Source organism: Rhinolophus sinicus, chromosome X (assembly GCF_036562045.2).
Source record: "Rhinolophus sinicus isolate RSC01 chromosome X, ASM3656204v1, whole genome shotgun sequence".
NCBI classification, from domain to species: domain Eukaryota; kingdom Metazoa; phylum Chordata; class Mammalia; order Chiroptera; family Rhinolophidae; genus Rhinolophus; species Rhinolophus sinicus.
This window is the reverse complement of record NC_133768.1, coordinates 64,678,304-64,701,894: the sequence shown is the minus strand read 5'-3', so window position 1 is coordinate 64,701,894 and position 23,591 is coordinate 64,678,304. Positions and strand designations below refer to the sequence as shown.

General features: G+C 38.7%; 1 protein-coding gene across 4 annotated transcripts in view; it reads right to left on the bottom strand.

Annotated features, from left to right (window-relative positions):
* DIAPH2 (diaphanous related formin 2) overlaps positions 1–23,591 on the bottom strand; it is an 823,692-nt gene that overhangs the window by 143,983 nt on the left and 656,118 nt on the right. For 3 of the 4 annotated variants that reach the window (XM_019756670.2, XM_019756672.2, XM_019756671.2), the window contains one exon: positions 6,458–6,553. In XM_019756670.2, the coding sequence (XP_019612229.1) occupies positions 6,458–6,553 (96 nt within the window). Of the gene's footprint in view, positions 1–6,353; positions 6,554–23,591 lie in introns of those variants that run through there. The other variant, XM_074323226.1, reaches the window with a different exon arrangement.

Below are 23,591 nucleotides of genomic sequence, written 5' to 3'. Positions count from 1 at the left end.
CAAAAACTTTTATCTCCAGCCTCAACTCCTCTTGCTTGTGTATGTGTGTGTACGCGCGTGTGTGTGTGTGTACATGTGTGTTTGTGCAATTATGTAATCCTCTACTCAAAAATCTCTGCTGGCTCTTCGCTGTTGCAAGTAACTTGTCATTGTTGCCACTGTACTCTTCCGTATCGCCACTGCATGCATTTGCCGTTTCCTTTACCTGCAGTACCTATTCCTCCCATTCTCCTCCAGACAAAACTTTATCCTTCAAAACACAGCTCAAATGCCGTTCTCATCATGAAAGTTTTCTTGAATTCTCTAGGCAGTTAGTTGCTCTTTTAGCATTGAGTGACTTTCTGCGTACTTATAGCACAGTATTTATATTATGTATACATCCCTTTTCACCATGAGACTCTGAGTTTTTGAGGGCAAGACCCATGCTTTGTCCATCTTTGCACTCCAGGGCTCTAGCACTGTTGCCCGAACCCTAGTATCTGATCAGTAAATATTATTTGGATGAATGCCATGTTTTTGTTGATTTGCTTGCACTATGTCATGTTTTACTAGATTTGAATTGCACATTAAAACATAACAACTGTACTATACACAAAATAGGGTTTCGTTGGCCTATCTAAGATTCTAACACAAAATAGAGACTGAGGAGCCTCATGGGAAAGAACTTATCCTAAGGGAGAGAGAAGTAAACAGTTTTGAATGAATGACCAGCTTGACCTAATAATAATGAAAGAGAAACAAACACCAAACCCCAACAGACTTTGGTCATAGAAAAGGGAGGATAAGACTGAGCTCTACATGGGATCTGTCATGAGCTTGTCTTTGGGCCTTGCTGTATGAGGTCAAATCCTATGGGGATTAAGAAGGCTATTAAAACTGAAGGTTGTTTGTCTAAAGATGGATATAAGACTGAGATATAAGTGGGACTACTTGGTACACTGGTGGAGTGCCACACGAAAGGAAGAGAGAGGCATTTCTCCTCACTCTGCTACAGACTCCTGTCAAGCTGTGGCATTGTGAGGGCGTGACAGTGCCAGCTATAACCAACAGCAGACGTGGAAATGCGTGGGATGCTAGGTAAAGGTAGAGGAACAGTAGTGAGTGACTGTGTTTGTGAAATGCCCCCTGAGAACTTCTAGAAATGCTTCAGAGATCCCTTATAGGCAACCGACGTCCTAGATGTGTACATGGAGAGAAGAGCCAGGAAAATGTGGGTTTTGTTATTTATGTGAGACAGACAGGCCTAGGAAAATGTGGGCTTTGCTTTGCTATAAGGATATTTTCCCTAATACTTAGAGTCTGTCGTTTTCCTCTGTTGAATATCATTGTTTCTTGTCCCCTATCTGTTCTCAAATGGTAAATTATACCTTCTCATTTATACTGTTATCTTGCTGATCCATAAAACTAGGATCATGTGTCTCCTGAGTTTCTTTTGTTTTTTCAAATTTAGTTTCCGTGGTTGCCCTGTGTGGTTCTAAAACCAAATCACATTTATTCTGTTTCCTGGTTTCATTTCTTTATAATGCTTCTCTTGTGTGTGTGTATTTTTTTTTTAATGTCTAGAACTATATATCAAAATCTAGTCACGGCCAAAACAGCTAAGTTAGATATGTATTGCTGAGCAGCCTGTTTATATGTACTTACAGTGGGCAAAGAATAGAGAAGTCAAGTTGGGTAAAGCAAGAGAAGCAACAGATGTGGCATTGTGTATTTATATTTAAGTGTGCTTTTCACTACTGCAAGGTTTTTCCTCTGTGTGTGTGTGTGTTTATCCTCCAAAGCTGACCTTAGATCTTATGACAAAGTCAGGAATACGGATGGGCAATTCTTTACAAAGTGGATTGTAAACATATGGAACTTACTACCTTAAGTGCTAACAAACGTTATAACAAAGAGGGTCCAGAAAGATTTCGCAAAATTCATAGATGATAGATCCATACTAGGAAAACTGAGGCGGTCCTTTTACCCTCCAAGCTTCTAGAAAGCACAGTTCATATTCTAGGGATGCAAAGGCTCTCGAGTGGTGAGGGGATGTGGAAAGTTACTCAAACTCCTGTAATGCACAAGCACACAATTCCTCTCATTACGGCACATAGTATAAGATTGTGTCGCAATTTTATCACATGGCTTACATTCATCTTTTCTCAAATAGTATGTAAACTCCTCAAGGCAAGTGGCCCATTTGGTGTTGTCTCCTCAGTACCTCCTAACCCAGTACCCGACACCCAGGAGGCATTCAATAGAACTGCTCAATTGTTGAATGAATCCAATCTGTCCCTGTAGCCTCCCTGTCTACTCATTGCTTGGTTCCTGAATTCAGCTCCCAGTTCCATCTCAATATTGAAAAGATGCCCTGAAAAAGTCACTAGAAAGCTCCTAAATGGCAAATGGTTGCTCTTTATTCTTTTTTATTCCACTGCAGTATACGTCATTGTTGAATATGCCCAACTCTTTGCTTTCTGAATACTTCCCTCTTCCTTTGCTTCTAGAAAAATAGTGTCTTGATTCTCTTTCCACTGGCCCACCTGCTTGCTCTTTGTCTGTCTTCTTTGCTAGTTCTACTTTTAGCCCCTAAGTGGAGGCATATTCAAGGTTCTGGTTTTGGATCGCTTTTCTCTTAATAATACCTCTAACAATCGCTTCCATTTCCACGCTATAACCAGAAAGCTCATGAACTCAATCATCTTGTGATGAAATCTACACCAATATTCCCGAGAAACTTTCGAGCATCTTGACCTCAGTGCTCGGCTACCACTTTCAGTTTCACTGACTGAAAACGGAATTTACCTTCTATCAGCACTCCTTTCCCTGACCAGAGTAGTTTTCTTTCGTAACCCAACTGTCCTTCCAAACTAATCATACTCAAAACCCTGGGATCATCTTTGACTCCTGGTTACTCCTCTTCCCCGAAGTTATCTCCTTGGACTAAGAATATGACAGTAGAATCCTAATTCATCACTCACATGTCTATAGATTAGATGTCCTAACATACAGCTTTGATCAGGCTCCTCAGCGGCTTAAAAGCTTTCAGTATATCCCCGTGCCTAAAGAATGGTATGCTAACACCTTAGTGTCTTATTCAAATACTCTATGATGTGGCACCAACCTACTTTTCCAGAATTAGCTCCATATTTTTACATGTTATATAGCCTGTTTTCTTACTAGCTGTACTATTTGCCATTCTCCCAAAATGCTTTATATTTTCTTACCTTTGTATTTTTCTTAATGACATTTCCTTTGATAAAAATGCTTCTTATCCCCACCTCCAACTCCTACTGCTGAAATACATACTCGTCCTTTCAAGCTTTTTTCTCTGTGTTTTTTTCCTGATATATCCAATAAGGCCCGATATTTCCCTTCTCTGAGCTCACATAATACGTTATTAACAGCGCTTGCATATGCCTATTATCATCTGCTTTACTCTGCAGTACTTTTTATCCTTCCTAGAAGACACAAAGGTCTTACAACTAAGGAAATCTTATCTTAATTATTTTTGTATCTTCCATCTTGTCGAGCACAGCACCTTTCGCAGAAGTACGATAAACTAATGAATGTTTAGGGGCTCATTTCCTAATCTCAGAGTTTGATATCAGCAAAGCTATAATTTGGGTTGATATTCAGCCCATATGAATTAGTCCACCCACAGTGACTACTTACTGCTGTGTACATTCTGACTAGTTGGGGCCTGTGTTACATCAGTTATTCATATTTTCAACATCACTCCTGATATGAGAGTCTCCCTTTAAATGTCGTTTGGTGTCTGTAACGGAAACAGCTCACCCAGCCGACTCGGCTGCACACTATCTTTGGGAGCTCCTTCCGAGTTACCTAACGCGGGTGACTCTCAGGGAGGGGATACAGGCTCAGTGTGGAAGATCTGTAATTTAGGCAACTAATGATACCATTTATTAATGTTTTCATTTTCTAATGAACAATCAGACTACCACCTCATTTTGTTTAAATACGGAACTGAAAACACTGCAATTCAAAGAAGAATCGTAGAACTCTGTATTTCACATGCGATTATTTCCATCTGTAAGTGATGGTACTGGAGACAGCAAGCAGCAAACTACATCTCTGCTGTTGGTGGTTGGCTCTAATTTCAGATTTTTGGCTATTTCCTCTTATTTGACTTTACTTGGAGAGAATAGCCCTTTTTTGAGAATAATTTGGTTTTACTGCTTGTATCTCATCACAGTGAAGTGGAGATTATTGGACAGCAGCAAGGGTGCCGGTGGTGAACAGGGAAAGCGTAACGATATAAAGTCAATGGGATATCAGAAAGGAACCAAGTAAGGCGCCTAAGAAAGTCAACACAAAGGGGGCCAGCGGGAAAAGATGATGTAGCTAGGAAAGGAAGAAACAAAGAGGAAATGTGGGGAAAAAAAACACCCTGGTTCTGTTGCTTGTAGAACAGGGCGAACAGACAGGAAAGTTTTGGGCAGACTTGACCCCTCTGAGCCTGCTTTCTCCTCTCCCACGTGTCAGCTCTTCTACTAATGGCCAAGATGCTGTGCCAACCATCGCCAGGGCCTGTCGTCTAGTTTCCCTTTTCCGCTGGACATTTGCATTGGCTGCTGCCACTTGTAATGACTGCCACGGCTAAACAGACTGATATTTTTGACCCTATGTGACCACGGAGGCACTCCGGCTACAAACCAAAGGAGATCCCAATTTAGATTACTTGGAATCAGTACCCTAAAATTATGCAGTTTCTAAATACATTCTTGGTGTTTCACAGTTGACAACACTCTATTCCCTTAAGTACCAGACTAACAGAAACCCCATGGAATGTTCGCTGTCTCCCAGCAGTCTTTCTAGAGTCAGTCTGAGGTGTGAGACTAATCAGACAGGGACCTTAGCAAAAGTATTTTTAAAATAAACACACTAGCAAGATGATGGCAGTTCTAGGAAGGCACTGAGTAGTTTTTACGTACCAGCTGCTCAACCGAGAACTGAATTGATATAAAAATTGCTTCAGTTTGCTTTTCACTGACTATTAATGATGTGATGGTTCAAGAAAGAACGGTGAAGGTTTCCGTTTTCCTTAAGAGGTGAAAGGGGGCCCCTGATGGCATGGGAGAACATTCTCATTTCACAGATAAGGACTGAGGGGAGATGGGACGGCTGCCTCCTAGTTACAGATCAGTAATGTTCCTAACATTCTGCCTTGCCAGCATTACCCTAAGAAACGAGTATGAACATATGAATATAGATTTTAATTTTCTTTCCTCCAGTCTTCCACATCGTCCGTGTCTTCATACACACAAAGCAGTGTTATACTCCAGCCAAAATGCTTCTCTATTCTCAACCATATCTTACCTTCAGGGTAAAACCACCCACCAGGAGTCACCCAAACATAAAAAGGTTGAATATAGCGTATACTGTCTTCTGCCATGGATTTCACCATTGCCAAAAGCTGCCTGGATAACTCTGTACTGGGCTCCATTTCTTTCACTGGTTTGTTGGAGTACAATGGTTTTGAGAATCTAAATTTCCATTGTAATGACGTATGATAGTTTCTAGTCCAAATACAGAATGTTTTTTGAACTGTAGGCTATTCAAGGTGAATCTTACTCATCTAAATTAAGTAGAGTTTACATATTTACCATTAATTTTCCTTTTTTCCATTTACTTCTCCATATAGCTTTACAGCCCATGAAGAAGACTGTTTAAACCAATGCAACTAATTTCTTCCTCTACTTTAAGAAACATATCAACTAAAAAATATCAAAACTTACTTGAGGAGATGGCTAACTCAGCCTATTTGGATTATCCTGAGAGGAGCTATTATTTACTTCAGCCATAGTGTATAAACAGAGAAGGCAGACAACTTTATAGTTATACTTGAGTGAGGGAGGTTGTTTTGCTTCTTTCATGTTTTTTCTTCCCCTGAGAACAACTTTCATAGTGTGGCTTGGTGACTAATTAAAAAACACATACAAACATGTACTCCAATGCTTTGGGATTTCGGGGGACCTTGGATTATCTCTGCCTCACCTCTCTTTATTAACATGGAGGATGAACTGCACTGCAAAGCCAAAATGGCCTCTAGAAAGAAACATTATCTCAGTTTCCTCACGTGTAATAGCTAATGGGGACATCCTTATGGCCAATTACTTTTAATGATTTAATTACATTTATGGTTTTAAACCACACCTTCCACCTAAACCACATGCTCATAAAATAACAATTAAAAATACTTAATATTAAACACAGTGGGAGTCCCTATTTCTGATTTTTTTTTTTTTTTTTTTGCAAAGTCTACAGTTATCTGAAGATACTTTTACAGGATTCAAACTTGCAATCATGTAGGTGTAGAAGCCTACTGAGAATTCACACATGAACTGAGATCAACTGTCAAAAAAAATCTTCATGGGGAAGGTTCCCGCCAGCCCCGTCCTTGGCTCTGAACATTCACATTTTACAATACCACGTGAGCTGGAAGGGGTCTTACCTGGATTCCTGGGAATCCTCTTTCTGCGGTCTCGAAACGCTGCACCTGATTGTAGGGCTTCTAGAAGATTATCCATCACGCCAGTCTCATCGCCCTCTGGAGGAAAGGAGAAATCGGAATTAATCTTGGAGCAATTAAAGTTAAACTACAGGAAAATAAAGGGGAAAACTCCTGTCAGATTTACATAATACCTCTAAATTAAAGACATATATCTGTTTTAACATAATGGATCCTGTCAGCTGCTGGCACCACACACTACTTTGCTTATTACACACTATTAAGCAAAATTCATGCCAATCCCACCGTTCTTTCAACTTAAAGACCTTGTCTTTTGTATTATTGATGACACGCTCAGTATGCAAACAAACAGTAGCTGATCAGCAACTGCTGCCTTCCTGTTAAGATTCTTACAAGATATTCCTAAGCAAGAAACCGTTGACCCAGCTTAACGCAATCAATGCACAGGGTGTGATTTGATGAAGCGGAGTTACACAAGGTTAAATACTGATTGTATTAATACCTTCAGCATTCAACCATCATCTGAGATTACCTCAAAAGACACTATTTGCAAAACACATTTGCATTCAATTCCTCCCTAATCCACATCCTTTCTCCATTTCAAAATGCTGACATTGTAGAAGGAAAAGGTGACCACATCATCTGAAAGGCCACATTTTTACATTTGAGCAACATTAACCAGAGTCTCATCATCACTTTAGAATGCTGCTGTGTTTCTAAGCTTTTCCTATGGGAAAGAACTGTTAAGCATGCATGAGTGGAGTACTCAAAAGATGTTCATGGAAATTCCTAATGGAAACCTATGTAGAACATTTCACCTTTGACAACTCTGGCCATCAAAAACACTTTTAAGATTTGTTAGAGCATTTGTCTCAAGGTGTCAATTGCTAGACACTCTCACTACACTGTGGATAACAAGCAGTGTGAGCTGAGGCCCCTTTTCCCAAATGGCCTAACTGATGAAAAGGACCCTGACTAGATGGTTAATTTGCGTGGTAGCTAAATGTGTGGGTCTGGGGTAGAGGATATTTGTAGACAGGAGGGTGAAGAGAACAAAAAGGAAGGAGTGAGGGAGAAGAAATTGTTTCTGAGTTAAATTCCAAAGTTAAACTTAGGACTACGGGGTATCAGATCACAGAAATAAGGTATTCTCTTATGCGGCAAGAGCAAGCCAAAATCTTTTTTGGCAATGTTCTTCATTTGATTTGAGATGTCTTCTATAATTATAATCATTTATTCTAAAACGAATTCTCTGGGACAGGCTACCAAATGGAAAATAAATAAATAAATAAATAAATAAATAAAGGGAAACACAGAGGTTCCCAGGTCTAATATTTGGGGAAAACAGGAAAAAGGAAAGCAAAGTAGAACCCTAGCGATGAAGAGGGAAAGCAGATGATGCACTTTTAGGGATATCAAGGCTGCAGACACATCTGAACCATCACCCGCTCTTTACAATAGAAAGAAAACAGCAACCGAAAGTAGTTTGGTGTGGCTGGAATGTATCTGGGAAAATTAAATTTTATGCAGTAGGCACTTTACATTTGTTATATCTTTTAATCCTCCCAACAACACATTGAAATAGTTATTATCTCTGTTTTTCAACTGGAGATACTGAAACTTAGAACCTTTAAGCATCTTGCTCCAGACCACACAGCTGGCATGTGGAGGGGCCCAGGTATGAACCCAAATCAGGGCCCAGGTATGAAAGTAGATCAATCTGACATCGAGACCAGCCCTCTTTGCATGACAGGAGCAGAGATGAAATGGACTAAGTGTATGGTGGCTAGATGATGATGGGTCATAATTTTATGATATCAGTTTGGGCATTCTCCTGTAAACCAGCATTGTCCAACAGATATGTAATGCGTGCCACAAATGTGAGCCACATAAATAATTTTAAATTTGCTAGTAGCCATGTTTAAAAAATAAATAAAAATAGGTGACATTAATTTGAATGTGTTAAGTAAATATTTAACTCAGTATATACAAAAATTACATATTTTACATTTGTTTGATCAGACTAAGTCTTAGAAATCTAACATGTTTTTATTTTGGCACATTTCACTTCAGATTAATGACACTTGCAAGATCAATAGCTACATGTGGCTCCTGTCTATTGTACTGGACAGTGCAGCTATAAGCAAAGGAAGTGACTTGATCAGATTTATACTTTTCAAAGACTTGTCAAAGAGCACTATGGTGGATGACTCGGGATGGCATGAGAGAAGGCAGGGAAACATTTAGGAGCATAGTGTAATTGTCTAAGAGATAAAGGACTAAACTAAGGGCATAGCAGAGTGAATGGAGAGGATGGATATTTTGAAGGTATTAATACAGTCAACAGAACCTGGTTGGGAGGGGGACACCAAAGGGAGAGGAGGAGTCTAGATGACCAGGGATGACCAACGGGTTTGAAAAAATGTGATTTTTTTTGGAGATTTTTTTAAAGGAATATCTAAGTAGAGATATTTAGTAAGAAATTGGAAATGTGAGTCCGGAACCCAGGAGTGAAGTCTGGCCTGGAGCTAAAAGATTTGAGTGCTGTTGGCAGATGGATGAGATTACTCTGAGACCGTGTATGAGAAGGGGGGGGGGGGGCATACATAGCATGCAATTCCTGAGGATCCCAATTTTTAACAGGAAGTCAGGAGAAGCAGAACTGCAAAGAAAACATGGAAGAAATTTTTAGAGATACAGAAATACAACCAAAAAAGAGAGCCACAGCACAACTGAATTTCATGTATCCTTATAAAAACAGTCATTATAGAGACTATGTAGAAAGATGAAAATATGTACACAAACGAAAACAACAGAATACAAAAGAATATATTCGTGATTTTACATACATAATATGCAAAATGAAAAAAAATATAACATAATGACATTTTGGATACCATTTTATTAAAATTCTTTAATGCTATTATACTGTGTATAGATTAAAAAGATGGCAAAAGACAAATATGACATAGAGAGGAATTAAAAATAAATTCCTTTGTTTAATTCAGTGGTTGCCGTTTGACAGAACTGAACAAAATATGCTAGATCACTGTTTCTGAACCTTTTTTTTTTCATTATCATTCCCCTTCCCTGAAGGAGCCTATTTAGACATCTGTTTTCCTAATCTCCCACCATTAAAATTTAATACCACAGATATACTATATATCTGTTTATGTACTGTGGCCCTTTGGAGGGCTACAAACCATTGTGATGTCTAGTATTTTTCTCTGCTTACCTCCCCAAGAACCAATATTCTTCTCCTTGGGGGTGATGCTGCCCCTGCTGAGAAGGCATACTCTAAATGGTTCTTTCGTGTTTTTTTCAAAAGGCCAGGTCTTTGTTAATATCACCGATGTATTAACGGAAAGAAATGTAAGTTTCAGTCCACCATTTTCATTTGCTTCATGATAACTTTCAAAAGAGCTGAGAGATTTTCACAAAATGTCTAACCCTAAAGAATGAAGGTTTTATGAATATATTGTAGAATTGATTTGTTTCATCTAGTCTTCCTAAAACAAAATGGAAGCCAACACGATCATTTGAAAGCAGTTATCCTTCATTCTAAATAAATTTCAGTGAATTTGGTATGTGATTGAATTGTGTGAGGTTGACAGTTTACTTAGAACTTCCAAGTTTACAGAACGATTCATTCTTACTTAGATGTGATTAGTAGCAAGTAGCTGGGTTTTTTGAATTGTTTGGTCTGTGTGGTCAAACTCAGGGGGAAAAAGTCTTTTAAATTTAGTGTGGTTTTTTTAGTGGAAAAAGAGTGGGTTCTTTTCATTGAAAAGGAAAATAGCTTTATTGAGTTACACAGAAAAATGTGCTTTCTTACAGTTTACAATACCTATTTTACTGGGTGAAAGAATTATCAAGGAGAAAACTGTTAATGCTTGTTAGCCAGTAAAATGGTAATATATGGACATGTATGAGAAGTAATAATCCAGAGGCAACTCTCTAATCATTCATCCTGAAATCAGATCACAGACAGCATTAAGGAGAGAGGCGGGCTGTATGCAGTCCTGTGGGCTCTGTGTGAGCTACTTGTTTTTGGCTAAAATGAAAGGCCTGGGTTGCGTCTTCAATTTCATGTTTCCAACAGTATTGGTCATTCAGTGATGCTGAATGCCTGCTGATCTCAATTTTCAGCATCAACATTTACCTGTGGTGTGTTGACTTAATTTGCCCAGAAGAGTTTGGAGATGCCACAGATTAAAATTAGCACTAAGTAACTGATCTCTGTTACACCTCTGTGCAAGACTATTCTGCAATGGGGAGCATGGACTGATTTAGAGGCTGTTCTCTAATGGGTTCCTCACCCTTCTGCATATTTTGTGAGCACAAGCGCTAATGGCCTTTGTTCCTTTGTTCCGGACTATCTTTTCAAGGATATTTTTATAGTGAACAGCCTTGAAAGACTTAGTGCCGCCCTCCAGAGCACAGGGCAGGTTTGTTTGCTTTCAAGACAGATTGTATCTCCTTTTAGGGCAGATGTCAGGCATGTTTGCTTTCAGTTCCTTATAAAAGATTTGGGTTCCCAAAGCCGGGGTTTCTCAGCAGTGACACAAACCCACGGTGCGCACAGCAACCACCTGGACCCACCTTGGCCTCGCCCTGTGGGAGTTGGAAGGCAAGGGAAAGCAATGCGAACATGAAACTTACACTGCTTGTGGCACCATGAAGAACAGAGTTCTCTGTCTCTGACCCTGAAGACTTGTATCTTCTGCCAACATGCCTAACACTGAGAGGCTGACTTGTTAACATGCAAGTAGGGGAAAATCGCTGACCCTTCACATTTTGGGAAAAGACTCTGAGTTCTCTTTCCTTTTTATCAAACTTTATTTATTGGACTATTCCTCATTTCTCTAGGAATCAAAATAGCTCATGCCTTGGACTTTCCCATTAACTAAGACCCAGCTCCAGTTCATTACGCTTCAGAAATGACTAAACTAAAGCCAATACTAAAAAAATCATTTCCTAAGATCCTAACAACCTGGGCATAATGGCTTTAATTTACTATTATAGCCTCCTGGAACTCGCAATTGTGGAATGGAGAATTCTTAATGAAGGTTTTCTGGAAAAGTTGAGCTGCTCAAAGTTGAAGAAGTTGCCATCAACCAATCGGTGTACAGTGAGCCCAAAGAAGAAAGAGGCTTCTTCCTGAGGGCAAGATCCTGCCATGTGAGATTACCCTTATGTAGGTTAAATCATTTTTAAAAGGGAAACTATGCTCTCTGTGGGCTCAGAGAGTTGAGGAACACTCATAGAAGAATTAAGGCTTCAGTTAAGCCTTGGAAAATATTACATTCAAAAGGCTGACTGACTGGTTTAAAGACACCAAAATCTACACTTATTAACTAACTCCTAGCGCATGTGCACGTGCTTGCTTGCTTGCTCTCCGTATATGTGCGCAAGTGTGTGTATAAATTTACAAATATTGTAAAGAACAGGTATGAAGTGTGCAGCTTGGTGAGTTTTGACAAGCTGCTACACCCATGTAACCACCACTGAAATCAAGATATTGAACAACTGCACCACCCCCAATAAGTTCCCTCTTGCCCCCACTATTCAAAGGCAACCTCTGCTCTGATTTCTACCATCACATATTAATTTTATCCATGCATATCACATACTTTAAAGGGGGTAAAAGTGTTGAGGTCCTTTTTGAATCAGAGGAGCTACCTGAAATTAAATATGCATGGTGTGCAGGATAAACCATGAGAAGAGCAACAGAGGTGAAAGGTACGGGAGTTATAGCTGGGTAGGCAAGCTCAGACCAAAGTTCTAAAGAGACTTGGCTATCAAAATAAGAAATCTGAATATGCTTCAAGGGACTCTAAAAAGTCATTGGTAGAGCTTCAGCAAAATAGTGATGTGACAAAGGTGACATTTGGGAGAGAAATCAATTATACATAGAACATAATTTAATGTGCAGTGACAAATATTATTCTGTCTATAACCCTGGGCAAAGTAGGATGGTGAATTTTGGCATTAATGGTGAAAGACTACATAGAAAAGTAAAATAGGCTTTGTGAGTAACGTCATGAGTAGTAGTAAATGGAAGCTGACAGCACAGGAAGGCAGTGATAAGTGGAGTGCAAGAAAAATTAGTGTTAGATTCAATCTTTTATACACTATTTATTATGGCCAGATTAAGACCATGCTGCAAGATGTATGGATTTGTAGATGACACAAAACTAGAAGACTGCTCACTTATCAAAGAAGAGGGAAACAAAATCCCTTCTCTGGGAATCTAGAAGAAAAAAAAAGTGAAGGCACAGGTTGACAAATAGCTCTTATAATTCAACATGGAACAATAAAAGGTAATAGACTAAGCAAAAGGCAACCCTAATATGGTGAAAATAACACATTGCGCCGCAGGACCTTAATATCTATCGGTAAGAGTAATAGTGAACCATAAACGAGTCAGAAATGAAAGAAATCAAACCATTTGGCAAAGCACTGTACCAACAAACATGACAAAAACCTGAGCAAACCTGTATCGCAGTCCACAAGCATCTAGAAAGCCTCTGCCTAATGGGAGTTTTTTGTTAATTTGCAGTTTAATTGGAAGTGGGTAAAGAATGGAGATACTGGTGACTTGGAAAACCAACAGATGGTAACTAGGATAATAAGTCTATGAAGTTATTTACAGCCATCAAAAGTGTTCAAGAAAATCAAGATATCATTCCAAAGAGATTAAAAAAGGGCATAAATAGAAAGTATAAAATTCTAAGGGAAATAATAACAGCAGATGCTCCTGTTTAAAAGAAGATTTCCAAGAGGGAAAAGAGGACACAGGAGCTTGGAAGAAATTACCAGAAACAACAGAATGAAGTAGGGGCAGTGTAGCAATTACATTATGCAGCAGTTGAAATTTTGTAAAACAAAAGAGAAAAACACTATGCTCCCAGGCTGAGGCCTTGCACAGTGGAACGCACGGAAGAGCAAAATTAATCTCAGAGCAAATGAAAGTTAAAGCTATAGGGGGAAATGTTGGCTAGAGAGTTCATTCATTCTGTTATCTCCTTGCCAGAAGAGGTACTTAACAGTTTCCTACAGTGACATAAATCATCAGGTCCTGATAACCCTCATAGTGAATACTGTTCTTCCTTCATCATTGTAATTTAAGGTTAATGTTTTAGGTACATTTTCTCATGGAGCAGGTACTGTATTAGGGTCACAAGATACAGGGGTATTCCACTCGGAAGTGATGAGTGGTGAAGGATGAGGTGATTTCTCCCCAAGTATCTCCATGGTAGGTGTGATCTAAAAGTTGGTCAGGGGAACTGGACTGGTGAGTGAGCTTTCCTTGATGCATTTGCACTTTAAAGAGGATCTTGTTCACACAAATGAATGGATTTCTACTGGTAGAGTTTCAGTGAAGGAACGTTTTTGGCCACAGGCACCTTTTTGGCGGTTTGCCTACGGTAAGACAGCTTGATAGTAAATGGTAGTTAAAAAATGTTATGTGTATTCATTTTTTTCCAGTTTACCTATAAATGAGAAAATTGGGAGAAGAAAATGACACATTCTATAAATAAACAAACACCCAATAAACCTGAATGTTAAGGCTTACCAGAAAACCACTGTTGATGCCGCTGGTAAAATATCTCACATTCAATATTTTAAATAATTAATATTTCAAAGAGACCTTTGAAATACTCTGTGTGTCTTATCAGAATCAATCATTTACTAAGGGCATGCAAGACTTGTGAAGGGAAAACTAGGCAAAAAACAAACTTGGAAGAAGAATAAATTTAACTCAGTTCAGAACCATCCAGCAAAGAAAATCTAAATTACTGTCTGAAAAGGTAAAAGAAAGATGTTTTCGCAGGCAGGAATATTAATAATATCTACCATTGATTGAGAGCTTATTATATAGGTTAGGCCCTGTTCTAAGGTATATACATTAAATTCTCACACCAAACTATTTTCCAGGTAAAGAAATTGAATCACATTTAGGTGAAGTAACTTGCTCAAGGTCACACAGCTGGGAGGTGACAGAACTAGCATTAGAACCTAGGGAGTATGTCTCTAGAACAGGGGTTGGCAAACTAGAAGCATACCACCTATTTTTATACAGCCCACACAGGCTCAGTATGGTTTTCACATTTTCAATGTTTCTAAAAAATTGAAAGAATATTTTGCACTACATGAAAATTTCCCCCAATTCAAATTTCAGTCCGTAAGTTTTACTGGAACATAGCCATGCTCAACTCATCATGTAGTGTCCACGGCCGCTTTCATGCTACAGCAGCAGAGTTGAGTAGTTGGGATGGAGACCTTTTGGCCTGCAAGGACTAAAAGACTTCCTATCTGGCCCTTTACAGAAACAGTTTGCTGAGCCCTGCTCTGGAGTACACACTGTCAACATCCTGCTAGGTACAGACACTGGTGGAGCTGACGTCTGGCCTCTGAGGTGCTAAAGGACCTCAGCAGCCACCTTATCCATAAAACAAGGACTAAGCACTTGCCCCGGTGGAAGGCGAGAAAGAATATGAGCAGTCAGTGTGAGCCTACTTGAAAACTGAGATGCTTCCATTTAGAGGGCCAAACCCAAGAATGAGCCAGGATAATGAAGCAACAAATTATACATACACTTCTATCTGGATTTACACTGAGGAGTCCCTGAAGTCCAGTTCCAAAACAACAGTTGCAAAAAGAGAAGGGAGATCTTTCAAAGGCCAATGGGAGACCGGCTTTGCAAGTTTTGATTTCTTGTCTGAGAACTAGTCTCGGACTAACACAGAATACATTCGGCTCCTGTACAGAAGACCTAGCTATGTGAACCTATGGACTTCAACTTGACTGCGACATCAGAATACAGTACCGTATACTATCATCTAACCATCTTCATGAGAAATACAAACACACCCTAGTGGTGGGGAGGAGAAGGAAAGGGAGAGTTTCAGCTTCCAGAGCCCCATGAGGCAGTCAAGTGGACACCTGTATCTTCCTCAGTACCTAGCACAGGCCCAAGGCCAAGTGTGGTATGGGAGTGGCTTTTCAAAAACAGCCCTCCTGGGGCGTACGGATGGCTCAGTTGGTTAGAGCATGAGCTCTGAACAACAGGGTTGCTGGTTCGATTTCCACATGGGCCAGTGAGCTGCGCCCTCCACAACTACAGTGAAGACAATGAACCACAGCTAAGCTGCCAGAGGGGCGCTGGATGGCTCAGTTAGTTAGAGGGCAAGCTCTCAACAATAAGGTTGCCATTCAATTCCTGCATGGGATGGTGGGCTGTGACCCCTGCAACCAAGAGTGAAAACAGCAACTGGACTTGGAACTGAGCTGCGCCCTCCAAAACTACTAGATTGAAAGACAACAACTTGGAGCTGATGGGCCCTGGAGAAACACACTGTTCCCTAATATTTCCCAATAAAATTTATTAAAAAAACAAAACAAAACCAACAAAAAAACGGACTTCATGAGAGTGTGCACAGGCAGTTTTAAGAAAGCCACACACACCATAGCAACAATGGCAGCCCAGCAGCCCAGCAGCAAGTATAAAAATGTTGTAAATGGTAAAACTGGTACTCTTAATTGCTGATGCTTGGAGTGTAGGAAACAAGTGGGCAATTCATCAGTTGCTACCTCAACTTTCAGATTGATCACAGTGTTCTCCCTTTGTTTACCAGATTCTATAGTGGGTCAAATCTCCAGTTAAGGTCCTGCCTAACTGCAGAAAGGCCATGACGATTTAACTCCTTGTTTTGAACAGGAAAGGAGTCGTGTGTGTGTGTGTGTGTGTGTGTGTGTGTGTGTGCGTGCATGTGTGTGTGTGTGCGTGCATGCGTGTGTGTGTGTGTGTGTGACCACCTTATTTCTGCATTGCCCTGGAAAGGCACATTGCTGCAAACGTATGTGTCCTTATTACAGCTACCCCTTTCACATTCAGTAGCGTATCTTTTTTTAACATGATGACATTATACACCTTTGCTTTTCTTAGAAAGCAAAAGCAGTTTGAAAACAGGCAGGTATAACTAACTCATTTACCGAGCAGTCGCAAGTCAGTAAAGGTATAAACATAAAATTGTTTTTGCTTTCTTCACCATTGCTCCTAAACATGCAATGTCAAATCTCCCTTTCATGTCCCTTAATGACATCTTGGTAAGATCCCATAATTTTCTGGTCGTAGCTTAAATATTAATCTTTTCTTTGCTTCAAGGTGTTTTATTCTGCCACTGCTGGTTAGTCTTTTGGACCCAGGTACCTACAGCAGAGAACAAGTGGCATAATCTGATCCCTCACTTACTCCCCCTCCTCTCTCATGAAGCTATTAGAGTTCCCAGGGGGGTTGGGGCATGCAGGAAGGAAAAGGAACAGAGGGAATGTCTGTTAACTGGCTACTGTTATAACCCTCTTGATAAACATGCTAAATAGTTTGCAAGAAACAAAGTTAGGGGTTTAGTGTGTGGACGTATGCAGAAGTAAGGAGTAGGAAACAGGCTTCGGTAGCTATGTGATCAGGCCCCACAAAGAACTGAAGCATCATTCAAGGTACGACCATGACTCTAACCCTCCAGCTACAATGACAGCCCTAGTCATCCATCGATGTTATTACTTTAGTACCTTCATGTCCATTCTCACCTACCCATGCATTCTACCCAAGTACGCCTACTCTTAGTATGTTTTTATTTTCTCTTCTGCCATTTGCAAACTAATTATCTCTCTTTCTGTCTTTGAGCCCAAACTACCCAAGAGAAAAAATGAAACCGATTCAACCAGTGTAGAACAGCCTTTTGGGAGGAGTGTTCACAACAGGCTATCTCTGACAGAATAGAGCAGACTAGAGATGGCTGTCCTTGAGTCAAGAATCAATCTCTGGCCCAATATGAAAGCAGTGGAAGCTACCCTGTTTCCCCGAAAATAAGACCTAGCCGGACAATCAGCTCTAATGCGTCTCTTGGAGCAAAAATTAATATAAGACCGGTCTTATTACCTGGAGTAAGATTTTTACTGATATATCCCCTTGGGCAACGGAAGTAAGAGAAAAAATAAACATGTAGGATTACATCAAACTAAAAAGCTTTTTCACAGCAAAGGAAACCATCAATAAAACAAGAAGGGATCCTACTGAATGGGAGAAGATATTTGCCAATGATATATCCGAGAAGGGGTTAATATCCCAAATTTATAAAAAACTCACTCAACTCAACTCCAAAACAACAAACAACCCAATTAAAAAATGGGCAGAGGACATGAAGAGACATTTTTCTAAAAAGGACATACAGATGGCAAACAGACATATGAAGAAATGCTCAACCTCACTAACCATCAGAGAAATGCAAATAAAAAGCACAACGAGATACCACCTCACCCGAGTCAAAAAGACTATCATCAATAAATCAACAGATAATAAGTGCTGGCGAGGATGTGGAGAAAAGGGAACCCTTGTGCACTGTTGGTGGGTTTGCAGATTGGTGTAGCCACTATGGAAAACAGTATGGAGGTATCTCAAAAATCTGAAAATGGAACTACCTTATGATCCAGCAATTCCATTCCTAGGTATCTATCCGGAGAAATCCAAAACTCTAATTCAAAAAAATTTATGCACTCCTATGTTTATTGCAGCAGTATACACAATAGCCAAGACCTGGAAACAACCGAAATGCCCATCGGTAGATGACTGGATTAAGAAACTGTGGTGCATTTATACAATGGAGTATTACACGGCCATAAAGAAGAAAGGAATCTTACCATTTGCAACAACATGGATGGACCTAGAGAACATTATGGTAAGTGAAATAAGTCAGACAGAGAAAGACAAATACCATATGATCTCACTTATATGTGGAATCTAAAGAAAAGAATAAATGAATGAACTAATCAGAAACAGTCTCAGAGACATAGAGGAAAAACTGAGGGTTGCTAGATGGGAGGGGGGGTGGGGATCAGGGGGAAGTGAGGGGACTAGAAAGCACAATCGGTAACCACAAGATCGCCATGGGGTTACGAAAGTAAATTTGGGGAATGTGATCAATAACTTTGTAAAGATTCGGTAGGGTATCCGATGGACACTTGTCTCATTAGGGAGACCACCTCAGGGATGATGTAGGTGCCTGATCACTGCACTGTACACCTGAAGCTGAAGCTGAACAATAATGAATGTCAACTCATTATATATGTATGTATGTATTTATATATATATATATATATATATATATATGTATATATATGTATATGTATGTGTATATATATGTATATACGTATATTATGTATATAGCTACAAGAAGCAGAGTACAGCATTAGGAATAGAGACAGTGGAAATGTAATGGCTGTGTGCGATGTCAGAGGGATAGTGGATGGGGGGAGGGGGTTTGACACAGTGTGAGGGATATAAATGATAAATGTCTAACTATTACATTGTTTTGTGCACCTGAAACTAATAAAAATAAATAAATAAATAAGTAAATAAATGGCGGGGGGGAAGACCCGGTCTTATTTTACCATAATATAAGACCGGGTCTGATATGATATGATATGGTATGATATGATATGATATGATACCAGATCTTATATAATAGAATATCAAACTAGGTTAATATAATATAATATAATATAATATAATATAATATAATATAATATAATATAACATAACATAATGTAATATAATATAATAGTAAGACTGGGTCTTATACTATAGTAAAATAACACTGGGTCTTATATTAATTTTTGCTCCAAAAGATGCATCAGAGCTGATTGTCCGGCTAGGTCTTATTTTCGGGGAAACACGGTAGCAGGGAATAAAGCATGATCAGCAGTGTTTAAGAGGCTGCCTATTGCCACTTGCCTCAGAAAAGGAGCTGAAGGTATGTACTTTTGATATACATTATCATAACCCAATAGTGTAATTTACATTGATGTTTTAAAACAGGATATGGAAAGATTTACCTTTAAGCTTTCATCTAAATCCCTTAACAATTCCTTAAGAGTTCAATAACCTGCTCCAGGAGAGCCAGTCTGACTTTGAGCATGGCTGGATTCTTTCTCCTATCAACTAGAATGGATTTGTCCTCCTAGCAATTTCATTGCTGTCTCCTGATGGAATTGAAACAAGTTGCTGAAAGATTATTTAGAAAGCAGACCAAAGTGTCACTGAACAGCTATGGCCTTTCTTTCTTGGACTCTAGGAAGCGATGATTTCAGTTTCGAGGCCGCTTTCCAGCTCCCTTCCAAGATGGAGATGCCTTGATTTGCAGCCCAGCTATTAACTCTTATTCCCATGTCAGGCCCAAATCATCAGCTACTGCCAAATAATGTTATTTACAAAATTTCACATCATCTCAGACTCAATGTGCCTAGGACTGATTTAATCATCCGCGAGTTTTGAAACCCAATCACACCCCTAATGACTTCTCATCCCAATTTCCTCATTTCTCACTATCCCCCAGGCTTGGAACCTTCGCATGATCTCCGGTGTGTTTTCTTGACCTCCAAATTCAAACAGTGACTAAACTGTACCACTTCTTCACAGGCAATCTCTCACAGAACCAGAGTTTCTTCCCCAAGTCTATCACTCATCCATTTAACTTGGATCACAACTATATGAATTCAGTTGTTGAATTCTCTGTTTCTAGTCTCCTACTAAACTATAACTTTAATCACATTATCCCTTTCCCAACATTCAACGCTCAGCAGGTCAGATCCAAATGACAAAGCATTGATTGTTTCCAGATCTTTCTTTGGCTCCTCCAACCACACCAGCCAGGCTACTTCTCTTTAGCATATTGTACATGTCCTGAATATTCACACCTATTACATTTTCCCTAATGTGCCTAATTTAAGAAATAAGAGATTAATGTAAATTCTAAAATAAAAAAAGCAACAACAACAAAACAAGTCAGATACTTTATACGCTCAAGCTTAAATGGCTATGGCTTTTGGAAAGATTATTACATGCATATATTTTAGCTCATCAGATCTATTCAAGGGGTCAAATTTGCACAGTGAGTGTTCTGGCAACATAAATGACCTAAATTCAGGTAATTTGGACAATTTATATAAATATGTGTTAACAATATTCTGCTCTATTAAACAATTAAAATTTAGATAGACCTTAATTATATATTTCATTGAATAAAAGGAAGTTGGTCTCCGACAGAAAAAAAAAAATTTCTAAGTAAGTAAATAAATGAATAAATCCCTAAGGCAGATGTTCATAGTAAATTTAACATATGGCTACTACCATTTAATTGAATCCAACCTTTAAATTGGAAAAGAAGACATATTAAAAGTAATATGATAATTGTATATTAGGTGGTACTGCCTTTTGGTGTTTTAAACAATCAAGGCAACAGTGATTAACCTCTTCATTACTTTATAATGCTCATCTGGGATAAAACAGGTCTTCCAAGTTCAATTTTTCTAAAATTGAAACCCACAAAGCTCCCAAGAACACAGGGCCATAAAGCATAGGGTGCTTCATTAGAGGAAGTCTATAATTACAGATTACTGAATAAATAATATGGATGAGACTGAATTACACGAGAGTCGATCAGTTAGTAGAAAATGGTATAGAATTACAAAATTAGGCACCAATACCACAGAGATGTAATTATGTCAATTTCTGAACATTATGTGGTTATTTTAAAATAAAGTCATGAATGATAATTACGTTTAAATAACCTGCTAAAAGCTGGTAAAACCAGAGAAAATATTGGCATTTAAAGGTTGTCATTCCTAGGAGCTTAAATTTCACAAGTGCTTATTTTATGTGGATGTGTCTACTTGATCTCTGCATTTCCTTGATTTTTCTTTTTAAATTAAAAAACATCCATGGTTTATGTCATATGTTATTTGATGAAGTAACGACGCCACTACCTAGGCTACTGTTGTGTAACTACAGTTTGTAAATACTGCTGTATATACTGAAATGGATATAGCTGTGGTCAGAGACAGACTTGTAAATAGGTACTTCATTTCTTGCTTGGGATTAAGTAGAAAAGATTTACAATTTCAAATTTGTTTCAACCACTCTCTTCTCCAGACAGTAGGCTCCAGAGAGGAAAGCAGGCAGGACTAGACACAGTTATCAGTAGTGCTTCAATCATACCTTCAGCACATTCCTTATTTAGTTTTTAATTTACTCCTTCAAATTATGAACACATAACCACTGGGCAATCACTCAGAGGATAGCACTGTGCAAAACAGAGAACTAGCTGTTAAGGCATCATCTCAAGGTTACATTGCTACAAATAGGTAAATTGTATATTTTTTTCTCCACATAGTCTAATTTGAAAACTAAGATAATTTTTGGCTAATAAAGAGCCTTGCTGGTCAAATGGACTAAAAATGAAATACTCTGTAAAAATCTCTACTTGTTTCATATGTAAAATATCTGAAGAACAGAGAGAAGAAAATACTGTAGATGTTTGGCTCTTGGAATAATAATTGACTAGAACAGCCTACTTTTTATGTTATACTTTGGGCAGAGCTCAAGTGTTTTCAGGAGCCAAAGAGCTACCATTTAGAAAAGCAAGTTATTTTTGTACAGTCCATATACTGATAAATTGCCTTAGATAAATACGTTATAAAAAAGAGGAACTGCTGATTTTATTAAAGGATAATAAATACTGTGTTTATTTTGCTTGTCCACTGAACAGCAATAAGTTTTAATATTCTCAATTATTTTTTCCTCTTTTAGATTAGTAAAAAAATTTATTCAAAATCAAATATTTGTTACACTTTAAAAATGAGGTTAAAAAGTGTTATCTGCCAAAAGGGTGGAGAGTGCGGAGATTACTAAACACTTCTTGGCAAAGATTTAGAACCAGGCAATATTTTGTTCTTTTTATGATATGCTCACCTAAAGTCATCAGTGAAATCTTTGCATACTATCTGATTTCATTGGACTGTTTATTTCCTATTTATAGCCTACATCAACAGAGGGAAATTGCAATCCAGAAAGAAATGGTCAGGACAATTTTTCATTCCACTTCTGTGGCAGCTAGTGATTTTTACTATAAGGGAAATTTATCCTCAGCCTTTAGAAGGAATACACTACCTATGATCTTACGACCTATGGAATCCTGGGTGTTCAACAGGACTATGATTTTCTGCTTCAGGAAAAGGAAGAAAGCAACGCACTACGATTTCTTAAAGCAATTATCTACCTTGGGAGGCTTTAAAAATACCATTTTATTTGTTTTACTAACTAAGCACTCACATTACGGTAGCACTATCTTTGACGAAGAAGGAAAAGCATATTTACAGAATCTCTCCATTGCTGAAATCTTTATGTCCAGTCTAGAGGAAGTTATTTTAAGGTGCACCCTGCATTGGGTAGTAAACTGCAGAAAAGGTCACTTCCACCTCAGAGTCAAACCTGGAGGAGTCATGTGCTGGATGGATTCATCATCTTCATTTAAGAGGTGATTTGGACATGGGTGGCTCAGGAAAATGGGTCAACATCCAGCGCTCTCCAAGATATGAATATGACACGGTCTCTAAATCTCATTAGAATGACCAGGGCATATTCACTTGGAACAAAAATTAAGAAAATGATACATTAACCAACCACACTGCATCTTCTCTGAAGAAATACCTGCTGACAGAAGAGCTGTACCCACAGGAGACCAGGCTACCGATTAGGTGACTTCACTAAGGCCTGCTTCCCAGGATGGCCCTGCATGAACAGGGGGCAGGTTTTGCTATTTGCAATCTCTTTTTTAATACCAACAATCTGCTAGAAGATTTTCTTAAATGTCAAACTTAGCCAGGAAATGATCAGCTAAGTCACAGTCTGAGTTTCATCCACAACACAAAGTGGTTAAGTAATAGTAAGGTATTATTACCTTTCTGTCTTGGGAATTATATATTTTTTCTTAGATTGAACCACACGAAGTTATCATTTCTATAGGACAAAACAGTGGCCAAATAGCAAAATGTCATATGTTTCAAACTAATATTCAGGGATATAATTAAGCCATATGAACTATTGCTAAATAACTCTCTGAGAAAATTTTCAAAATAGAAGAAGGGTTCTTTATATATACCAATATTTAATTATAATGTCATACATCTGCAAATTACATAAGGTATAAACCAGTGTCACCTCAATTAAGAAAAATAGAAGAGGGGTAAACAAAAGTCAAAGACTAGGCACCGGCCC